General features: G+C 48.5%; 2 protein-coding genes across 3 annotated transcripts in view; both read right to left on the bottom strand.

Annotated features, from left to right (window-relative positions):
* tmem138 (transmembrane protein 138) overlaps positions 1 to 1,983 on the bottom strand; it is a 49,080-nt gene extending 47,097 nt beyond the window's left edge. The window contains exon 1 of the mRNA XM_072519006.1: positions 1,841 to 1,983. The gene's annotated coding sequence lies outside the window, so the exon portion shown is untranslated. The remainder of the gene's footprint in view (positions 1 to 1,840) is intronic.
* On the bottom strand, positions 296 to 23,193 carry armc7 (armadillo repeat containing 7). Of its 2 annotated transcripts, none has more exons than XM_072519003.1 (4): positions 23,071 to 23,193; positions 13,825 to 13,941; positions 1,841 to 1,984; positions 296 to 722 (listed from the first exon to the last, which is right to left on the bottom strand). In XM_072519003.1, the coding sequence occupies exons 2-4, from the start codon at positions 13,919 to 13,921 to the stop codon at positions 385 to 387; spliced, it is 579 nt and encodes a 192-aa protein (XP_072375104.1). In that variant the 5' UTR covers positions 13,922 to 13,941; positions 23,071 to 23,193; the 3' UTR covers positions 296 to 384. The 2 variants fall into 2 exon arrangements, with proteins under 2 accessions (XP_072375104.1, XP_072375103.1); XM_072519002.1 differs by having other exon boundaries at positions 23,024 to 23,100.
* Positions 23,194 to 23,520: the final 327 nt, after the last annotated feature.

Genomic DNA, 23,520 nt, shown 5'->3' with positions numbered 1-23,520 from the left:
CTCACACAGACACAGGGAGTATGTGCAAACTCCATACAGTCACCCAAGGTTGGAATCGAATCCAGCTCCCTAGCGCTGTGAGGCAGTAGTGCTAACCACTGCACCATTATTCAGCTTTGATATAATTTAAGGCAAGAGCATTACTAACTTAACCAAACTGGCACTTGGATAGCATTACAAACTGATGATAATTACATATAGGTTCGCATGTTATACTGCAGCCAACAATGAGACCATATACCGCAAACCTTGGAGTTATTAATTGAATCAAATAGAGGAAAGAATCCAAGAGTGATGTAGTGCTCTTGTTACATTTAATGTCCCATGTCCAGAAGTAAGTCCACAAGCATCAAAATTCTGTAGAATTCTAAGACGTTTCTGAGTCTATTCTTTTGGAAGTGGTATTCCAAGTGCTGTGTGATTCTGCAAGTTCTGAGCTTTTTCTACCTCTTCTGGCGAGCAGAAGTCTTCGAGAAACAGGGTTGCTAAGTTACTCAAACGTTTGTTTTTAGACATGGAGAACCGTAGCATACACTCAACAACTGGTATTGCTGTGATTTCTTTCTGGGACAAAGGAGTCATCAGGTATATTAATGTGGTAATAGCAGATAGTACTATGTCCTCATTAGGGCTGGATAAACATTCCAGCACTGCCTGAACCCCATTGTTCTGCAAAATGTATTCCTTGTTTTCTTTGTCCAAACAAAGGTTGCAGAGACCACCTGTAGAATATTTTTAAAAACATAGTCAATGCTTGGGTCCATCAAAATTTGGAGAGAGACATAAAGTACAAGTAGTACAGGTGAGAATATGATTAATAACGTTACTGTTAATGTCCTTACAGTTTCTTTCCCATTTAACACACACACAAAAAACAAGATTACTGATTTAAATTGCTACAAAGAAATAATCATATTCTGAAAGACCTATGATACTTCGGAATGAAAATAAATCCCAATGATGTTAATCTACAGGTGCATTGCACATCATAAACATATATTTCCAACTCCCCATGAGGAAAGTCATGCAAGAGCCACCATGATCTGTATACATTTTTGAGAGAGTTGGGGGGGGACGCGTGACACGGTGGCGCAGTTGTTAGCATTGCTGCCTCATGGCGCTGAGGACCTGGGTTAGATCAAGGCCCCGGGTCACTGTCCGTGTGGAGTTTGCACATTCTCCAGTGTCTGCATGGGTCTCACCCGCACAAACCAAAGATGTGCAGGGTTGACCATTCTAAAAGTGCCCCTTAATTGGAAAAAAATAATAATTGGGTACTCTAAATTTATAAAACAAAACAAAAAAGTTTTGAGAGTGTCTGTAGAGCATTCATTACACTTCAAAGGGCCCAGGGCAGAAAGAAAGCCAATCATTTTACATGCAAGTCAATTACAGATTAATAACCTAACAGTGAGAAAGTTTTATAGATTGATCCAAAAAATTATAATCACCTCAATTCTTTCATGAGCAGTAATTAAGCTATAACTGAATTCTGGATCAATACAAACCACCGTCCTCCAGAGGTACCTAGGCAGTGACCTTAAAGGGACATGTCAGATTAACAGTAAGTATAACAACCACATTCCAAAACTCAGCTTACCCCTGATCTATATCACAGGAAATCAGACAAATAGATAAATATAAAAATATAGAGATAGTAAAACTAATATTTCTGGTATTGCTCTTTTTCAACATATGTCATATTTCCTTCAAAAAAAATTCTTGTTGATTAATTATGACAACCGGTCTGGATATTGAACACAGTTTCGAAGATCCATTCCCACAACTAAAGGAGCGTGGGAAAAGTGGAAAAAATAAAAATATAAAATTTAGGTTTTACCTATGCCAAATTCTACAAATCTTTCATTATCTTCTGTGAGCATATCCTGGAATAGGTCAATAACTTGCAACTGTCGTAGATAGTGATAGTTACTGGGATCATATGCAAAATTAGCCAGGTTTGCTAGAACTTGCTCCTTTGCCTCTGAAAATTTAGAATAAAACAATGTTAGCTTCCATACACACAGGACTGGCACTGGCATTGTCAGTCATTAGGACTGAAGTGCACAACCACAGAACGAACATTGGGCTGATATGGGTATTTTTTATATTTTCTGTGTGTCACATATATATATTTTGTGTAGGTGAAGGAAAGCTGTGTCAGTGTGAGTCCAAGATTAATCAAAGGAGAGGTTTTTGAAGTCAAATTATCTGTAGTGTATACAGCATTTTGTATTGAGTCTTTGCATTTGTAATGAGGTCTTATAGTGGGTTTTAGTTTACAGGTAAACAGGGTGGGTTTGAAATTTACATTTGGAATTGAGTGTTGAAAGTGTAATTATTGCATTTGAAAAGACGTTCAAAGGAAATAAGGAACATTTACATCTTACAGGGCATTTGAGTGTAAACGGGAAGACATTAAAAATTTTATTGATCCAAAATTGAGGTAGTATAGAAACATGAAAGGTTTTAATATTTGGGGAGCCTAAGTGTCATAGGATTTTAAAGACAATGGCAAACGGGACTTCCGGTTGCGGCGATGCGGAGCTAAGCCGCACATTTCGGCAGCTCCCGCTAGAACGGACTTTGGGCTCTCCGGAGGAGCCCCAATGGAAATCTTTTGACCGATTCCCGTGTGGGAAGGTGAGAGCAAGGTCCCCCTTCCGTCGTGTACGGAGGGGACTAGAAGTGGAGCGGCGGAAAAAGAGGCTTTGGAGCAGCGGGAGAAACGAGGGGGAAAAAACAAGATGGCGGCGATCGAGCAGCATGGGGGCCGGACCAGCAGGAGTTTCTCAGGCGCTGCGTGGGGGAGCTTAAAAAGGAGGTGCTGGTGCCAATGCTGATGGCGATCGAGGGGCTGAAGGAGACCCAGAAGGCCCAGGAGGTAGAGCTCCGAGAGGTGAGGGACAAAACCAACGAGAACGAGGACGAGATCTTGGGCCTGGTGGTGAAGATGGAGGCGCACGCGGCGCTGCACAAGAGGTGGGCCGAGAGATTCGAGGTCCTGGAGAACAGGTCGAGGAGGAAGAATCTCCGGATTCTGGGTCTCCCTGAAGGAGTGGAGGGGGCCGATGCCGGGGCGTATGTGAGACTGTGTGACTGTATACAGGGTTGTAAATATGGGTAAAGAATGTTTCACAGGTGGGACGATGGATGGGGGAAGAGTTTTGATGGGGAGACTGTGAGGACTGTGGGCGCCGGTGCTGGAGGGAGGTGAGACCCGGGGATGGGGGAATTGGGATAAGGCCGCTACAGGCGCTGCGCCACAGGGGGGGCAGGGCTAGCTCAGGAAAGCGCGGGCTTTTCCCGCGTTAGGGAGGGGGGGGGGAAATGGAGGAGCGCAAGGAGGAGGCGGGATTTCCACAGGGGGGGGGTCAAGGGGAAGGCGGGGGAAGCCGGGGTCAGCAGGAGTCAGCAGACTTACGGAAGTATTATGAGGTGAGCAAAAGAGCTAGATTTGGATTTAGCGGGGGGCGGGGAGAAATAGGGTTGCTGCTGCATTGGCCGAGGGGGAACTGAAAACGGAAGAGGTGGTCGGGACGGGGGTTCCCCGTCTGGGGGACTGGAGGGCGCGGGAGGCGCGGGCACGGGACTGGCCTAAAATAGGAGATGGCTGGTGGGGGGGTAGCCCCCCCAATCTGGCTGATCACGTGGAATGTGAGGGGCCTAAATGGGCCGGTTAAGAGGGCCCGAGTGTTCGCACACTTAAAGGGTCTGAAGGCAGACGTGGTCATGCTTCAGGAGACACATCTGAAGGTGGCAGATCAAGTCAGGTTAAGAAAGGGATGGGTAGGACAGGTATTCCATTCGGGGCTGGATGCGAAGAATAGAGGGGTGGCAATACTGGTGGGGAAGCGGGTGTCGTTTGAGGCCAAGAACATAGTAGCGGACAATGGAGGTCGATACGTGATGGTGAGCGTTAGGTTGCAGGGGACGTGGGTGGTATTGGTAAATGTATACGCCCCGAACTGGGACGATGCTGGATTCATGAAGCTCATGTTGGGGCGTATTCCGGACCTGGAGGTAGGAAGCTTGATAATGGGTGGGGATTTCAACACGGTGTTGGACCCAGCACTGGATCGCTCCAGATCTAGGACCGGAAAGAGGCCAGCTGCGGCCAAGGTGCTTCGGGGGTTTATGGACCAGATGGGGGGAGTAGATCCGTGGAGATTTGCCAGGCCTTTGGCCAGAGAATTTTCTTTTTTCTCCCATGTACACAAGGCCTACTCCCGGATAGATTTTTTTGTTCTGGGCAGGGCATTGATCCCAAAAGTGGAGGGAACGGAGTATTTGCCCATAGCCATTTCAGACCACGCCCCGCACTGGGTGGAACTAGAGTTGGGGGAGGAGAGGGACCAACGCCCGCTGTGGTGGTTGGATGTGGGACTGCTGGCAGACGAGGAAGTGTGCGGGAGTGCATTGAAAGGTATTTGGAGGCCAACGACAACGGGGAGATGCAGGTGGGAGTAGTATGGGAGGCGCTGAAGGCAGTGGTCAGGGGAGAGTTAATCTCCATCAGGGCTCATAGGGAGAAGAGAGAGGGCAGGGAAAGGGAGAGGTTAGTGGGGGAGATTTTAAGAGTGGACAGGAGATATGCAGAGGCCCCTGATGAGGGACTACTCAGGGAGAGGCGAAGTCTCCAGATGGAGTTCGACCTGTTGACCACAGGGAAGGCAGAGGCACAGGGGGCGACGTATGAGTATGGGGAGAAGGCGAGCCGGATGCTGGCACATCAGCTCCGTAAGAGGATGGCAGTGAGGGAGATAAGTGGAGTCAAAGATGGAAGGGGAACTACGGTGCGGAGTGCGGTGAAAGTAAATGAGGCATTCAAGGCCTTCTATGAGGGGCTGTACAGATCCCAGCCCCCAGTGGGAAAAGAGGGGATGCGACGATTCTTGGACCAACTGTGGTTCCTGAGGGTGGAGGAGCAGGAGCTGGCTGGTTTGGGGGCGCCAAGTGGGTTGGAGGAGCTGATTAGAGGACTGGGGAGCATGCAGGCAGGGAAGGCCCCGAGACCGGATGGGTTCCCGGTGGAGTTCTATAGGAAGTATGTAGACCTGTTAGGCCCGTTGCTGGCGAGGACTTTCTTTTTTTTTTATAAATGTTTTATTGAAAATTTTTTCCCAAACAACAATTTTTCCCCTCTTACAAAGCAAACGCAACAATAACAATACAGAAATTTTAAACAATACACAAGTAACAAAACCCCTTTATCTTTGACCTAAACTAAAACCCCCCCCCTCCCCCTGGGTTGCTGCTGCTGGTCATCTGTCTTCCCTCTAACGTTCCCCTAGGTAGTCGAGAAATGGCTGCCACCGCCTGGTGAACCCTTGAGCCGATCCTCTCAGGGCAAACTTTATCTGCTCCAGTTTAATGAACCCCGCCATATCATTTACCCAGGCCTCCAGTCCGGGGGGTTTCGCCTCCTTCCACATGAGTAGGATCCTGCGCCGGGCTACTAGGGACGCAAAGGCCACAACGTCGGCCTCTTTCGCCTCCTGCACTCCCGGCTCTTCCGCAACTCCAAATAGAGCTAACCCCCAGCCTGGTTTGACCCGGGCCTTCACCACCCGCGAAATCACTCCCGTCACTCCCTTCCAATACCCTTCCAGTGCCGGGCATGCCCAAAACATATGTGCGTGGTTTGCCGGGCTCCCGCCACACCTCCCACATTTGTCCTCCACTCCAAAGAACCTGCTCAATCTTGCTCCCGTTATGTGTGCTCTATGTAGCACCTTAAATTGAATCAGGCTAAGCCTGGCGCATGAGGAAGAGGAATTTACCCTGCTTAGGGCATCAGCCCACATACCCTCCTCTATCTCCTCCCCTAGTTCTTCTTCCCACTTTCCTTTTAGTTCGCCCACCGACTCCTCCCCCTCTTCCCTCATCTCTCGGTAAATCTCTGACACCTTGCCCTCTCCGACCCACACCCCTGAAAGCACCCTGTCCTGTATCCCCTGTGTCGGGAGCAACGGAAATTCCCTCACCTGTTGTCTAGTAAATGCCCTCATCTGCATATATCTCAAGAAATTTCCCCGGGGCAACTTATACTTTTCCTCCAATGCTCCCAAGCTCGCAAAAGTCCCATCTATAAATAAATCTCCCACCCTCCTAATTCCCAACTGGAACCAGCTCTGAAATCCTCCATCCATTCTTCCTGGGGCGAACCTATGGTTGTTCCTGATTGGGGATCCCACCAGGGCTCCCCGCACCCCTCTCTGTCGCCTCCACTGTCCCCAGATATTCAATGTTGCCGCCACCACCGGGTTCGTGGTAAACTTTTTAGGTGAGATCGGTAGCGGCGCCGTCACCAGCTCCTCTAAACTCGTCCCTTTACAGGACTTTCTCTCCAGTCTTTTCCACGCCGCTCCCTCACCCTCCATCATCCATTTACGTATCATTGCCACATTGGCGGCCCAATAGTAATCGCCCAAGTTCGGTAGTGCCAATCCTCCTCTGTCCCTACTACGCTGAAGGAACCCCCTCCTTACTCTCGGAACTTTCCCTGCCCACACGAAGCTCGTGATGCTCCTGTCTATTTTATTAAAAAAGATCTTGGTGATTAGTATAGGGAGACATTGAAATACAAATAAGAACCTCGGGAGGACCATCATCTTAATTGCTTGCACCCTGCCCGCCAGCGATAGAGGCTGCATGTCCCACCTCTTGAAGTCCTCCTCCATTTGTTCTACCAACCGTGTCAGATTAAGTCTGTGCAAGGTTCCCCAGCTCCTAGCGATCTGAATCCCCAGGTATCGGAAGTTTCTTTCCACTTTCCTTAGAGGCAAGCCTTCTATCTCTCTACTCTGGTCCCCTGGATGTATCACAAATAATTCACTCTTCCCCATGTTTAGCCTATACCCCGAGAAATCCCCGAACCCCCTCAAAATTCGCATAACCTCTATCATTCCCCCCGCTGGGTCCGACACGTATAACAATAGGTCATCCGCATATAACGAGACTCGGTGTTCTTCTCCCCCTCTAATCACCCCTCTCCATTTCCTGGAGTCTCTCAACGCCATGGCCAGAGGTTCAATTGCCAACGCGAACAACAATGGAGACAGCGGGCATCCCTGTCTTGTTCCCCTATATAGTCGGAAATACTCCGATCTATGTCGACCTGTAACTACGCTTGCCGTTGGAGCCCCATAAAGAAGTCTAACCCAGCTAATAAACCCGTTCCCAAACCCAAACCTCCTTAACACTTCCCATAAATACTCCCACTCCACCCTATCAAATGCCTTCTCTGCGTCCATTGCCGCCACTATCTCTGCCTCCCCCTCCACTGGGGGCATCATTATCACCCCTAATAGTCGTCGCACGTTAACATTCAGTTGTCTCCCTTTTACGAACCCTGTCTGGTCTTCGTGCACCACCCCCGGGACACAGTCCTCTATCCTCGATGCCAGTACCTTTGCCAACAATTTGGCGTCCACGTTTCAACAATGAAATGGGTCTATAGGACCCGCACTGCAACGGATCTTTATCCCTCTTCAAAATTAACGATATCGTCGCCTCCGACATCGTCGGGGGTAGAGTCCCCCTTTCCTGGCCTCATTGAACGTCCTCACCATCAACGGGGCCAACAAGTCCACATATTTTCTGTAATACTCCACCGGGAACCCGTCTGGTCCTGGGGCCTTCCCTGCTTGCATGCTTCCCAGTCCCTTAATAACCTCGTCCACCCCAATCGGTGCCCCCAGGCCTACCACCCCCTGCTCCTCCACTTTCGGGAACCTCAATTGGTCCAGGAACTGCCGCATCCCCTCCTCTCCCTCTGGGGGTTGAGACCTATACAGTTCCTCATAGAAGGTCTTGAACACCTCATTTATCTTTCCTGCCCTTCGCACCGTGTCTCCCCTTTCGTCTCTAATTCCTCCTATCTCCCTCGCTGCTGCCCTCTTTCGCAATTGATGAGCCAACAGGCGACTCGCCTTTTCCCCATATTCATACCTCCTCCCCTGTGCCTTCCTCCACAGTATCTCCGCCTTTCTGGTGGTCAGAAGGTCAAATTCCGTCTGGAGTCGTCTCCTCTCCCTGTACAATTCCTCCTCCGGGGTCTCTGCAAATTCCCTATCCACCCTTAAAATCTCCCCCAGTAACCTTTCCCTTTCCTTGGCCTCTGTTTTCCTTTTGTGGGCCCCAATGGAGATCAGCTCTCCTCTGACCACCGCTTTTAGTGCTTCCCATACCACTCCCACAGGGACCTCGCCGTCGTCATTGACCTCCAGATATCTCTCAATACACCCCCGCACTCTTGCACACACTCCCTCATCTGCCATCAGTCCCACATCTAATCGCCAGAGTGTTCTCTGCTCCCTTTCCTCTCCTAATTCCAGGTCCACCCAATGTGGGGCATGATCCGAAACCGCTATGGCTGAGTACTCAGCTTCTTCCACCCTAGAGATCAACGACCTTCCCAAAACAAAAAAATCTATCCGGGAGTACACTTTATGGACATGGGAGAAGGAGGAAAACTCCCTAGCCCTAGGTCTAAGAAATCGCCATGGATCCACTCCCCCCATTTGGTCCATAAACCCCTTAAGTACCTTGGCCGCTGCCGGCCTTCTTCCGGTCCTTGAGCTGGATCTATCTAGCCCCGGGTCCAGCACCGTATTAAAGTCCCCTCCTAAAATCAAGTTTCCTACCTCCAGGTCCGGTATACGCCCCAGCATCCGTCTCATAAATCCCGCATCGTCCCAGTTTGGGGCATACACGTTAACCAACACGACCTCCATTCCCTCCAGCCTGCCACTCACCATTACATATCTACCTCCGCTATCTGCTACGATGTTCTTTGCTTCAAATGCGACCTGTTTCCCCACCAAAATGGCCACCCCTCTATTCTTTGCGTCCAGTCCTGAGTGGAACACCTGTCCCACCCATCCTTTCCTTAGCCTAACTTGGTCCGCCACCTTTAGGTGCGTCTCTTGGAGCATAACCACGTCTGCCCTTAGTCCTTTCAAATGCGCGAGCACTCTGGCCCTTTTTATCGGTCCGTTCAGGCCTCTCACGTTCCACGTGATCAGCCTCACTAGGGGGATACCTGCCCCCCTCCCGTGTCGACTAGCCATTACCTTCTCTAGGCCAGTCCCATATCCCGCCTCCGCGCTCCCGCTCGCTCCCCCAGCGTCGCACACCATCCCCGCCCACCCACTCTTTAGCCATTTCCTTTTGGATTTCCGCAGCAGCAACCCAGTTGTCCCCCCCCCCCCCCCCCCCCCCTCCCCGCTAGATCTCTTTCTAGCATGATTCCTCCCCCCATATTACTTCCGTAAGTCAGCTGACTTCAACTGACCCCGGCTACTCCTGCTCACTCCTCCATGTGGGGAACTCCCATCCGCCTTGCGCCTGTCTTCCCGCCTTATTCTTTCTGGTGCGGGAACATCCCTTTACCTGACCCGCCTCTTATGGCGCAGCTCCCTTTCCCCTCCCCCTCCCCTTCCCCATTCTCCAACTATGTCCCGTCTTTCCCCCCTCACCGGCGCCCACATTTCCCCAATGTCTCCCCCCTTCCCTGTTTACTTCTCAATTAACTTCCACCGTAACATTAACAATAACATTTCCTGCAGCATCAGTCCCTCAGTTCCGATCCAATTTCTCTTCTTTGATGAAGGTCCATGCTTCCTCCGCCGTCTCGAAATAATGGTGTCTCTCCTGATACGTGACCCATAGTCTTGCCGGCTGCAGCATCCCGAACTTCACTTTCCTTTTATGCAACACCTCTTTGGCTCGGTTGAAGCTCGCCCTCCTTCTCGCCACCTCCGCACTCCAATCCTGGTATACCCGTACCACTGCATTCTCCCATCTGCTACTCCGCACCTTTTTAGCCCATCTCAGGACCTCTTCTCTATCCTTAAGGCGGTAAAATCGCACGATTATCGCCCTGGGTGGTTCTCCCGCTTTTGGTCTTCTCGCCGGAATCCGATTTGCCCACTCCACCTCCAAGGGGCCCGTAGGGGCCTCAGCACCCATCAGTGAGCTCAGCATCGTACTTGCGTACGCTCCACAGTCCACTCCTTCCACACCCTCAGGGAGACCCAGTATCCGAAGGTTCTTCCTTCGCGCTCCATTTTCTAGGGCTTCGATCCTTTCAGTACACTTTTTATGAAGTGCCTCGTGCGTCTGTGTCTTAACCGCCAGGCCCAGGATCTCGTCCTCAATATCTGTCACCTTCTGCTCCACCACACGGAGCTCTGTCTCCTGGGTCTTTAATGTCTCCTTGAGCCCCTCAATTGCCTGTAGCAACGGGGTCAGCACCTCCCTCTTCAGCAGCTCCACGCACCGTCTCACAATTTCATGCTCAGGCCCCCATGTCGCCTGCGCTTTCTCCGCCGCCATCTTGTACTTGTCTCTTTCTGACCCTTTGGTCGACGATTCCTCGCGCTGCAGCCGCCGCCGCCGGTTTTTTCCTCCTTCGTTTGGGGGGGGGACTCCCTTCTCACACGCCCCACACCGGGTTGCGTCGTCGAAAAATTCCCCGTTGGGGCTCTTAAAAGAGCCCGAAGGTCCGTCGGAGCTGGAGCCGCCGAAGCGTGCGGCTAGCTAGGCATCACCGCAACCGGAAGTCCCTTCAGTGGCCTTGATGAGGTCTTTTCACAGTTGTTCCCTCTGCTGCTAGAATTCACTTTTGATACAGGCCCTCAGGTCAGCTTGCAGCTTTAAGCTTGCCCTTCCCCCGCCTGCATGCTGGAAGAGGCCCTGTTTATCCTGCAGTTGCAGCCAAATCTTTTACTGTTTCTGCGTGTGTCTGGCAACCAAGAGACATACCCTTCCTGGGGGACACTGGCGGGGGAATATTGCAGCCTTCTTCCCACACCGGGAAATGTCAAACAAATGCCGTGGGGGCCCTGTAAAAGAGCCCAAAAGTCCGTTCCAAGCAGGAGCTGCCGAATATGCGACCTAGCTCTGCATAGCCGCACCCGGAAGTGCTGGCGAGGACTTTCAATGAGGCAAGGGAGGGGGGGACCCTGCCCTCGGCAATGTCGGAGGCGATGATCTCTTTGATCCTGAATAGGGATAAGGACCCACTGCAATGTGGGTCGTCCAGGCCGATCTTGCTCCTCAACGTAGATGTTAAGTTACTGGCAAAAGTGCTGGCTCGAGGATCGAGGACTGTGTCCCGGGGGTGATTCACGAGGACCAGTTGGGATTTGTAAAGGGCAGGCAGCTAAACACCAATGTGCGGAGGCTCCTAAATGTGATTATGATGCCATCGGTGGAGGGAGAGGCGGAGATAGTGGCAGCTACAGACGCGGAGAAGGCCTTTGACCGAGTAGAGTGGGAGAATGTCTGGGAAGTGTTGCGGAGGTTTGGGTTCGGGGGAGGGTTTATTAGCTGGATTAAGCTCCTATATAGAGCCCCGGTGGAGAGTGTGGTTACGAATCGGCGGAGGTCGGAGTACTTTCGGCTGTATCGAGGGATGAGGCAGGGGTGCCCCCTGTCCCCCCTGTTGTTTGCATTAGCAATTGAACCTTTGGCCATGGCATTAAGGGAGTCCAGGAAATGGAGGGGGTGGTCCGAGGGGGAGAGGAGCATCGACTGTCGCTATATGCAGACAACCTGTTGCTGTATGTGGCGGATCCAGTGGAGGGGATGGTGGAGGTCATGCAGATTCTAAGGGAGTTTGGGGACTTTTTGGGCTATAAGCTTAATGTAGGGAAAAGTGAGCTCTTCGTGGTGCATCCAGGGAAGCGGGATAGACGACCTACCATTGAGGAGGGCGGAAAGGAGCTTTCAATACTTGGGGATCCAGGTAGCTAGGAGCTGGGGGGCCCTGCACAAACTTAATTTGACAGGCCTGGTGGAGCAGATGGAGGAGGACTTCAAACGATGGGACATGTTGCCACTCTCGCTAGCAGGCAGAGTACAGTCGATTAAAATTGTGGTCCTCTGGGGGACCTGTTCATTGACGGGACGTTTGCAAGCTTAGGGGCACTGGAGGAGAAGTTTGGGCTACCCCCGGGAAACGCTTTCAGGTACATGCAAGTGACGGCGTTTGTGCGGCGGCAGGTGAGGGAATTTCCGATACTCCCGGCACAGGGGATTCAAGATAGGGTGATTTTGGGCATATGGGTCGGAGAGGGCAAGGTGTCGGCGATATACCAGGAGATGAAAGAAGAGGGGGAGGCTTTGGTAGAGGAGCTGAAGAGTAAATGGGAGGAGGAGCTGGGGGAGGAGATTGAGGAGGGGCTGTGGGCTGATGCCCTAAGTAGGGTTAATTCCTCTTCCTCGTGTGCCAGGCTTAGCCTGATACAGTTTAAGGTAGTTCACAGAGTGCATATGACGGAGGCGAGGCCGAGTAGGTTCTTTGGGGTGGAGGACAGATGTGGGAGGTGCTCAGGAAGCCCGGCGAACCATGCCCATATGTTCTGGTCGTGCCCGGCACTGGATGGGTTCTAGAGGGGAGTTGCGAGAACTATATCTAAGGTGGTGAAAGTCCAGGTCAAGCCAAGTTGGGGGCTAGCACTATTTGGAGTGGCGGACGAGCCGGGAGTGCAGGAGGCGAAAGAGGCCGGCATTCTGGCCTTTGCGTCCCTGGTAGCCCGGCGAAGGATCTTTGTTAGTGTGGAAAGATGCGAAGCCCCCCACTGTGGAAGCCTGGATATATGACATGGCAGGGTTTCTCAAGTTGGAGAGGATAAAGTTTGCCTTGAGAGGGTCTGTGCAGGGGTTCTCCAGGCGGTGGCAACCGTTCCTAGACTATCTCGCGGAGCGTTAGATGAAGTTCGGTCAGCAGCAGCAACAACCCAGTGGGGGGGGGGAGAGACGGGGGGACATCTCTTTCGGGGGGGGGGGGTTCCTGGGGGCACTTGAGCAAGAAAATACATAAATGTTCCGGAAAGTTGATATGTGCGGGAGGAATCCAATGTACATAGTTCTATATTATGTTAATTTGACATGTTTATGTCTTGCATGCGACTTTTCTTTTCTTTTTGTTATGGGGGGGTTTGTATGGTTGAAAAAATTCTTAATAAACATATTTTTTAAAAAGACAATGGCAAGCGAACATAAAAGGGAAAAAAGATTTATGAGATCAGGTTTTCAGCTGGAGTGGAGTTGCTGTCGGGGAAACCTGCTGAAGACCAGCTTCTCAGTTTTTGAGTATGCTGAAAAGCTGTAAAAAGTTGTGAATTGAGAAAAGCAATTTGTGAATTAGTTTGTTTGAATCTGCCTTTGGAAAACCACTTCAGCACATTTAGTGTCTGGGACGTTAACAAATGTATTTCTGTTTGCAGTGACAGGTAATTTCTTCATTTGGGAAACACATCCTGGATTTTTCAGCTGAGAATCTGTAAGGATTGTTGCCAAATGTTAGTTTCATTGTGTACATTTTCTAAGACATTTTTGTGGGTTATCTTGCAAGATCTTGTCTAACAGTATATTTTTTTATCGTGTTTAAAATTTAATTATTTTAATAAATATTCAAACGTTATCACTAGAGTTCTGTGCTTTTGAGTTCAGTAGCTGTCCCTCCTTTTCTACAATAATAAAAAACAGGTTACAATCAGCGAAGACGGATTTCAATCCGAGATCTGACTTGCTCAATAATATTTGCCTCAGAAAGCCTAGCCTGTGAAGTGCTGCAACAAATATCTCGGTATACAATTGATTAAAAAATACTAAACAGCATAAATTTAGGACACTGGCGGCATTGTGTGGCAAGAAACATGAGCACAACCAAAAATATTGGCACCTGTGCTTCACTTCCAAACATCCACAATAGTTCCTTTTTGAACATTGACTAGTTAGAATCCCATAGTTCCAATCCTGGGTTGTGTCTGATAATCGTGGTTCACCATCCTACAATTTTTGTCATCCTACCTTGACTATCAGTATCTTGAATCTCAGTAACAAGGGCTTGTAGGTAATCAAACCGGTCTTGGGATTTATCTTCCCTCAGTCGGCCTGAACTGGCCATTTCATCTGAACTCCAGATAGCTGCACAGAAAAGAGAAAACTAATTACAAACCGAGTCCAACTGCAGGATGTAAATAGTGGTGGGACATAACATGGATCCAGCTGGCATAAGAATGGAGAAATGGGATTCAACTGCCTAATCATTACCAAATGCTGGAGGGATTAAATAGTCTATTCCTGTTCCTATGTTTCCATTGTTAACAAAACAACAGAATAAATGGCCCAACTGGTACATTAAAATTTCTATATACGACTGGCTGAGGAACTCATTCCAGTCCCACATGGCGACACAGTACATCATGCCAATTACTATATGGCAGTGGCAAAGCTGCCATCAAGTCCCAAACAAATGGGTCTTTTTTTCCCCCCTTACAACAATACCTTATTTTTTTTAAAAACTAAAGTTCTTTTTCAAAAAATAAATTTAATACCACCCAATTATTTTTCCCCAATTAAGGGGCAATATAGCGTGGCCTAACCTGCACATCTTTGGGTTGTGGGGGTGAGACCCATGCAAACACGGGGAGAATATGCAAATCCCACATGGACAGTGACCCGGGACCAGGATCGAACCCAGGTCCTCAGCGTTGTGAGGCAGCAGTGCTAACCACTGCACCACCATGCTGCCCTCGAGTCCCTTGCCAAACACAGGTTGTCCCTTGTCAGTGGTGTGGAATGATCTCTGTTGACAGCTTGTTTGCAGACTGGTGTCTGCTTTGGAGCCCCTGAAGCTACATTGTGTTTTGGTGGGAAACGTCTGCCCGCAGTTGATGCTGTCATTTGTATCAATTCTCAGCTGGAATTTCCCCAGTTGTTGTGACTGATGTTGAGGGCTTTCAACTCTCTTTTGACAGCATTCTTGAATCAGAGCTTTGGACATCTTGTTGGTTTCTTGGCATGGGCAACACTCCATCCGGCATATGCTCGAGATGCAGCCATCTTCTATCCTGTGCACATGCCCAAGCCAACAAAGTATTTTTTGCTCGACTTGTGGTAGCATGCTTTGCATATTCAAGGTAGAAAGGGCTGCTTCATTGATGGCTTTGTGGTTCCGTGTGATGCAAGGATGTATTTTAAAAAATTCATTTATGGGTATGTGGACTTTGCTGGTTAGGCCAGCATTTGTTGCCCTTCAGAATGTGTTGGGGAGTTGCCTTCTTGAACTGCTGTCTTCCCTGAGGTGCAGGCACACCCACAGTGCTCTTAGGGACGAAGTTGCAGGATTTTGACCCAGTGACAGAGAAGGAATGGCAATATATTTCCAAGTCAGGGTGGTGAGTGACTTGGAGGGGAACCTCCAGGTGGTGGGGTTCCCAGGTATCTGCTGCTCTTGTCCTTCTAGATGGTAGTGGTCGTGGGTTTGGAAGGTGCTGCCTAAGGAACCTTGGCGAGCTCCTGCAGTTCTTCTTGTAGATGCACTCCAAGATGGTACACACAACAGCCACTGTTCGTCAGTGGTGGAGGGATTAAATGTTTGTGGAAGAGGTAGCATTCAAGCAGGGTGCTTTGTCCTGGATGGTGTCAAGCTTCTTGAGTTTTGTTGGAGTTGCACTCATCCGGCAAGTGGAGGGTATTCCATTACACTCCTGACTTGTGCCTTGTAGGTGGTGGACAGGCTTTGGCGGGGGTCAGGTAGTGTTACTCGCCGTATGATTCCTAGTCTTTGACCTGCTCTGGCAGGCACAGTATTATGGCTAGTCCGGTTCAGTTTCCGATCAATGGTAAACCCAAAGATGTTGATTGTGGGGGATTCAGCAGTGGTAAAGCTATTGAATGTCATAGGGCGATGGTTAGATCCTCTCTTGTAGGAGATGGTCATTGCCTGGCAATTATGTGGCGCAAATGTAACCTGCCATTTGCCAGCCCAAACCTGGATATTGTCACGGTCTTGCTGCATTTGGACATGGGCTGCTTCATTAGCTGAGGAGTCGCGAATGGTGCTGAACATTGTGCAGTCATCCACAAACATCCCCACTTCTGACCTTACGACGGAAAGGAGGTCATTGTTGAAGCAGCTGAAGATGGTTGGGCCGAGGACACTACCCTCAGGAACTCCTGCAGTGATGTCCTGGAGATGAGATGATGGACCTCCTGTAGCCATCTAAGATAACCACCTGCAAAGGAGCATGGGAATTATGGCCAACCCAGGACTCAGACAGATACAGAGCCTATGTGTACCTGAAACACAGGTAACCAGATCTGATTGAAACCCCCGCTCACTTGCATTTTAATGGCCCATTTTCCCAGGACAATAGAACTCCAATCAAGCAACAGGCACAGCCACAGACTGATCGGCGCCACTCCCCTGAGGCAGAAAGCCCAACTGCCAAGGTCAATGACCGCTAAGGACCTGCCCAGCCACCAAGGCACCCGCCCCTTTATTGGGCGAAATCGAAGACAGTGATCAGAGCCCTGTCGAACTATTGGGTCCAAGGTTAAGGACCGCCCCAAAGAGCGCGAAATCCCAGAGGGATAAAAGAGGACACAGCTATGTGTTCTGTCTCTTTTGGATCCGGCCTGTGCCAGCCCAATTGCAGCAGGAACAGCCAGCTAAGTTCAAGACCAATGATCGCTACCTGACGGATGAGTCCAGCAGAGACAGAACCACTTTCTTCGAACCAGCCAAATGAAATTCAGATAAAGGCCTTATCCATTTGCACAGTGCTGGTCGCCCTGAAGTTAAGTATAGGTTATTGTAGCTGATAGGTGTAGTTTAACTCGTAGTAGATATTGTGTTCGCAAGTCGAGATAACTCGTGTATGTAAATAAACCATCTTTTGGACTAACTAACTGGTTGTATGGTCATTTGATTGATACAAGGGAAGGCTTGTGGTTCACCAACATTATTAATAGAGCAACACTCCAAACACCACGATCACCTTTCTTTGTGCCAGGTATGAAACCAAATAGTGGAGAGTTTTCCCCGATTCCAATTTAGCCAGGGCTCCTTGATGGCAAACCAGTCAAATAATAATAATAACTTATTGTCACAAATAGGCTTCAATGCTGCCTTGATGTCAAGGGCAGTTACTCTCACTTCTCCTCTGGCATTCAGCTCCTTTCCCCATAATTGAACCAAGGCTGTAATGAGGCAAGGAGTTGAGTGACCCTGGCAGAACCCTAACTGAGCGTCCATGAGTAGGTTATTGCTGAGTAAGTGCCACTTGATAGCACTGTTGATAATTCCTTCCATCACTTGCTGATGATGGAGTAGATTGATAGGGTGGTAATTGGCTGGGTTGGATTTGTCCTGTTTCTTGAGTACAGGACATACCTGGGCAATTTTCCACATACGGGGCAGATGCCAGTGTTGTAGCTGTACTGGAACAGAGGTGCAGCAAGTTCTAAAGCATAAGTCTTTAGTACTATTGCCGGAAAATTGCCAGGGCCCATAGCCTTTGCAGTATCCAGTGCCTTCAGCCGTTTCTTGATATCATGTGGAGTGATTTATATTGGCTGAAGACTGACATTTGATGCCGAGGACCTCTGGAGGAGACCGAGATGGATCATCCATTCAGCACTTCTGGCTGAAGATTGTTGCGAATGCTTCAACCTAGTCTTTTGCACAGATGTGCTGGGATCCTCCATCATGGAGGATGGGGATATATGGTGGAGCCTCCTCCTCCAGTGAGTTTGTTAACTGTCCACCACCATTCACAACTGGATGTTGCAGGACTGCAGAGCTTAGATCTGATGTGTTGGTGTGGAATCACTTATCTCATCTATTACTTGCTGCTTGGCACACAGGTAGCCCTGTGTTGTAGCTTCGCCAGGTTGACACTTCATTTTAAGGTTTTTTAAAATACATTTAGAGTACCCGATTCTTTTTTCCCCCAATTAAGAGGCAATTTAGCATGGCCAATTCACCTACCCTGCAGATCTTTTTAGGTTGTGGGAGTGAGACCCATGCAGACACGGGGAGAATGTGCAAACTCCTCACAGACAGTGACCCAGGGCCGGAATCGAAACCAGGTACTCGTCGCCCTGAGGCAGCAGTGCTAACCACTGCCCTCCCCTCATTTTTAGTATGCCTGGTGTTGCTCCTGGCATAGTCTCCTGCATTGTACCAGGGTTTGTCCTTTCGCTTGGTGGTAATGGTAGAGTGTGGGATGTGCCAGGCCATGAGGTTGAATACAATTCTGCTGCTGCTGATGGCCTACAGGTGCCTCCTGGATGCAGTCTTGAGTTGCTAGATCTGTTCAAAGTCTATTCTATTTAGCACAATGGCAGTGCCACACAACACGATGGAGGGTATCCTCAATGTGAAGACGGGACTTTGTCTCCACAAGGACTGTGTGGTGGTCACTTCTATCGATGCACCTGCAGCAGACAGGTTGGTGAGGAAGAGGTCAAGTATGTTTTTCCCTCAACATGCACGCGGTACCAGTCCAGCAGCTATGTCCTTTAGGACCCGGCCAGCTCGGTCTGTGGTGCTAAGACCGAGCCCACTCTTATAATAATTTTCATTGTCACAAGTAGGCTTATATTAACACTGCAATGAAGTTACTGTGAAAATCCCCTAGTCACCACATTCCGGCGCCTGTTCGGGTAAACCGAGGGGGAATTCACAATGTCCAAATTACCTAACAGGGGCTTGTGGGAGAAAACCAAAGCACCACAGGGAGAACGTGTAGATGCCACAGACAGCGACCCAAACTGGGAATCGAACCTGGGACCCTGGCGTTGTGAAGCAACAGTGCTAACCACTGTGCTACCGGTGATGGACTTTGAAGTCCCCCACCCAGAGTATATTCCGTGCCCTTGTCACCCTCAGTACTTCAGTGGTGTTCAACATGGAACAGTATTGATTGATCAGCTGATGGCGAACGATACATGGTAATCAGCAGGAGGTTTCCTTGTCCATGTTTAACCTGAAGCCATGAGACTTCAAGGGTTCCAGAGTCGATGTTGAGGACTCCCAGGTCAACACCCTCCTGACTGTATACCACTGTTCCGCCACCTCTGCTGGGTCTGTCTTGTCCGTGAGACAGAACATACCCAGGAATAGTGATAGTGGTATCGGAGTCATTGCCAGTAAGGTATGATTCTGTGAGTATGACTTTGTCATGCTGTTGCTTTGCAAATCTGTGAGACAGCTCTCCCAGCTTTGGCACAAGCCCCCAGAAGTTAGTAAGCAGGACTTTGCAGGTCGGCTGGGCTGGGTTTGCCGTTGTTTCCAGTTCCTGGGTCGATGCCTTGTGGTCCATCCGGCTTCATTATTTTTCATGTTTTTGTAGCGGTTGAATACAACTGAGTAGCTTGCTAGGCCATTTCAGAGGGCATTTAAGAGTCAACCACATTTCTGGAGTCACGTGTAGGTCAGACTAGGTAAGGATGGCAGATTTCCTTCCCTAAAGGCCATTCGTGAACCAGATGGTCATAGAAACCAGTGATGAAAGTGACTAAGCCTCTGTTCCTGATCAGTGCAAGTTGTCTGCTTTCCTACCATACAGCAATGTGCTCAGGTACCGTTCTTGCAGGAAGGCATCTTTGTTCTGCAGGTCCGTTTGTTGTTTTCCATGCCTATTTGTTAGTTGGCCAAAGTTAGTGGCTGCCTTGCCAATGCATGTGCTGAACTCTTTGTTAAAAGATATGTTGTCCGTCACTATCGATCCAATTTAGCAGAACTTGCTGATTGCTTCCAGTGAGGAGTCTCGTCACATGCAGACACACAATATACTGTCCCCTAACTACAGTTTTCTTGTCACAGAGGGTGAGGGAGAGCATGACAGACACTCCATGAGCCTTTGGAGTTGTTTTTTGTCTAGGCAATGAGTGCAGCATCATCAGATTGCAGAAGTTCTCTGATCAGGACATGGCATAGTTTTGTCTTGGCTTTCAGTCTTGAGAGGTTGCAGAGTATCCCATTTGATCACATGTGGAGGTACACGTGAAGGTACATTTCTTTCATGTCAGAAAGGAAACCTTGGGACTGAGAAAAAGATACCAAGGCCAAGATGCAGCAGTGTTTCACCCTACCTTTTATTTAAAATCTGTCAGAGGCGGTGCCATGAATGTTATCCTGAAAGGATTGTAGGAAACTGTTACATTTTGGAGGACAAATTATTTTCTTTAGTAACCACTAGAAGCCCATCCTAATCATGTGTCAAATGCTTTTGTAAGATTCACAAAAGGTCAGTGGTGCTTGCTATCTCTGCACTTCTCTTGAAGCTGATAAAGATCATGTCTACTGTGAACCTGCCCGTTTTGAAGCCACATTGTTCCACCGGGTATATTCTACTGGCTAGCTGATGGAACTTCATTTGAATGACTTTGGCAAAGGCCTTCCTGATGATGCTGAGAAGTGAGATGCCCCAGTAGTTGGTACAATCCTCTTAAATCACCTTTGTTCTTGTACAAAATCATGATGTTTACATCACACTTCTCCAGTGGGCAGGACCTTTTCTCCAGAAGAGGAGGTTGCTGAATATGGTCTGACAGCAGCTTTCCATACTTTAGTATTTGGTATTCTGTCCTTTCCAGGTGCTTTCCTTGCTGCTAGTCAATAGCTTTTTCAAGCTCAAGTATTGAGGGTTTTGCATCAAGTTTTAGAGATAGATGCAGAATATCATCAAGCAGAGGCGCAGATATCCATTTTACTTGAGTATAGCTCTGAGTCTTAGAATATAGAACATAGAATTTACAGCGCAGAACCTGCTCGACCCACCTGCCATTTATTTGTTCCTGTCAGTGAGTATTTCCCTTTCTGTGGATTTCAAAGAAGCAACTTTGGTGATGGTAATTCCGTCATACATAATGCAAACACATGATTGTGAATTGGTAGCTTGTATTTCTTTGCACAGATTAATGAAATACTTGTTGACACAGTAACTTGCTGTCTTCTGCACAACTGCAAACATGACATTTTCACATGTATTAGGGTTAGGGCCAGGTAAACTGTGTTTTTTGCTTCAATGACAGGATTCATTACCAAACATGGTTACTGCAATTTTGTAGATGATTGACCACTGAGATTCAATGCTTCGTCAGCATTCTCTGGTGAGCTCTCATGTTGAAGAGACTGCCTGAGAGCTTCTGAGAACCTGACATTTGTTGTTAACCCTTGTGCATGAAATGTTGACACACAGCATGCCAGTGTGTTCGGATTTGTATATTTTCCATGGTTGCACCTTCACCCTACAATTTACAAATGAGCAATAGGTATCCCCAAACTGCACTCTGATAGGTGTTGGTGTGACGAATGCTAGACAGATCACACCTTCTGCTGATAAGCAGGTCATGTTGATGCCATATCTCAGATGGTGCCATGACACCTTGTGCCGATGTCTGACCTGGAAGGTGTTGATAACGTAAAGTTCACATTCTGCACAAAGCTCTGATCAACATTTCTGTTGATCTTGCCAACACCATGTTGACTCAAGGTATGTTTGCCATTAAACTCATGAACCAACTCTTGCATTAAAGTCACCCCGGAGAAATATTTTTCTCCATATGGTAGATGTGTCATTAAGTAAACTTCGGCATTGGTTGATGCGCAAGCACAGATGATGGTGACAAAACCACCATCTGATAGTATGAGGCATTCAGGAATCTAAACAAGCATCTCAATCAGCTGCATTAACCTGTTGTTGACAACAAAACCATATCTACTGTGGTCATCTGTACTTCTGCCATGCCAATAGAAGGTATAATTGGCCTTGCATATTGATCCAGTATCAGCCAATGAAGCCGATTCAAGAGCAGCAATGTGAATGCTTAACTTGTGTAGCCTACAGTCGATCAATGCCGTCTTAAGTACATTGTCTGCTGAAAGTCATCATGTCTGCCAGGACCACATAGTCTTGACATGCCACCGTACAAACTTGGAGTTTTTACTTTTTGTTTCTTTCGCACCTAATTATTGCCTGCTTGTCAGGATTGGATCCCCAATCCTCACACCCCTGTAGGAAAGCAAACGTTGGCAGATCAGCACCTTATTGGTTGGGGGCTGCCCAGCTTGAGGGAGGCAGTGCTTGACCAATTGACTGACTGCACGGATCCTTTCCACCAGAAGCAGCGCATGCCACCCTTTCCTTCCACAAATTAGGCTGGCTCATAACCCACAAAATGCTTTCCCCTGTGTTGGTCTCTTCACTGGAAAGAGCAAGGATGAAGTTTCCTCTTCATTTGTTTTTGGTTGCATAGTCTCAGCAGAAGTTTAAGACACAGACTTGCCTAGCATCTACATCTCCTTCTTGACCATATAGATTGAATCCCGAGGAAGGGCAGAACCCTTCCATCAGGAGATCGTTCAGTTGCAGGAGTTGCCAGAAGATGTTTGCTTAAAGGAATCAGTTGCTTACTCCACTCCAGTGTATTTTACCCTGCCAAGCCAGAAGGCAGTGGGTACAATTTGACCCATTGCTGGGACTTGATTGATGGGTGCAAAGGCATGTCCACATGCTGACAGACCTACATTCACACCTCTGGGTTCTAAGCATAGGGGTTTAGGGTGTCCAGCTACACTGCAAAGATGAACAGAGGCATCCTCAATTTTAATTCCTCCACTATTGGTAGCTGTGCCTATGCCCCAAGCTTTGGAATTCCCTCCCTAAATCTCTCCCCACTTCTCTTTGACCAAAGTTTTGGCTACCTGCCCTTTGACCACCACAATTCTCATCGTCCAGGGTCCCAAATGCTCCTTCCTGCTAAAACAGCAATTTACTTGGACTTCAATCAGACATCTGACAGAATAAAATGTTCCCAAAGTACATCATAGGAGTGGGACAAAGCAAAAGGTTACACAGAGCATCAATAAGTATTAATAGAGCAAATGAGTTTGTACAGTAAGCTTCTGCAAAAAGTAGACGGGCTGCTTGAATTTGGAGTCTGAGTTAGGGTCGAACTTATATTAATCATGCACAGCTGGAAGCCGTCAATGAGGAAAATGTGCGCAAAGATGTTGCGTATTTCCTAGGTAATCACGGTAAATGTATTATTAGATGATCAAATAATTGCTTGAAGCAACTCTGCTTTCTTCTGTGAAATATTATTGCAGGTCGCACCAGCCGCTCTCGGGATAAAGCAGCCTTTCAATAACATAAACGGGCACTGAAACCTCACCGGCCTCACGCGACATGGAGAAGGCCCAAAATCAACCAACCTGGTCCCAGGAACACGGCTCGATGTACATCGTGACTGGTCACTCACCTGGTTCCCAAACCGGAAACTGCTTCCCCAGACTAGAGGTTGGAGAAAAACTTCAACGCAACTTCCTGAAAACCAAAGATGTTTCTGGCCCTGCGCACTGCACCCAGGAACGCCTTACTCTGCCCATCTTGCGCCATCTACCGGTGGGAGGCGGTGTCCATTTAAAATATATTTTTTGAAGTTTCACATAATAATAACAATGTTACAAACAATCAACCAACAAAGATGTAAACGTACAATGTCAAAAAGTTACAAATAAATTCATAGATTATCATAGAATTTACAGTGCAGAAGGAGGCCATTCGGCCCATCGAGTCTGCACCGGCTCTTGGAAAGAGCACCTTACCCAAGGTCAACATCTCCACCCCACCCCCATAACCCAGTAACCCCACCCAACACTAAGGGCAATTTTGGACACTAAGGGCAATTTAGCATGGCCAATCCACCTAA

This window comes from Scyliorhinus torazame, chromosome 10, assembly GCF_047496885.1.
Source record: "Scyliorhinus torazame isolate Kashiwa2021f chromosome 10, sScyTor2.1, whole genome shotgun sequence".
Lineage (NCBI taxonomy): Eukaryota > Metazoa > Chordata > Chondrichthyes > Carcharhiniformes > Scyliorhinidae > Scyliorhinus > Scyliorhinus torazame.
This window is presented reverse-complemented; position numbering and strand designations above follow the sequence as displayed.

Excerpts from the sequence above, each read along its gene's own strand:
- armc7 (XM_072519003.1), bottom strand. The coding sequence starts at position 13,921 with ATGGCCAGTTCAGGCCGACTGAGGGAAGATAAATCCCAAGACCGGTTT. Across the intron at positions 1,985-13,824 it reads TCAAGATACTGATAGTCAAG|AGGCAAAGGAGCAAGTTCTA; the intron begins GTAGGATGACAA and ends CTAAATTTTCAG. Across the intron at positions 723-1,840 it reads ATTTGTAGAATTTGGCATAG|GTGGTCTCTGCAACCTTTGT; the intron begins GTAAAACCTAAA and ends AATATTCTACAG.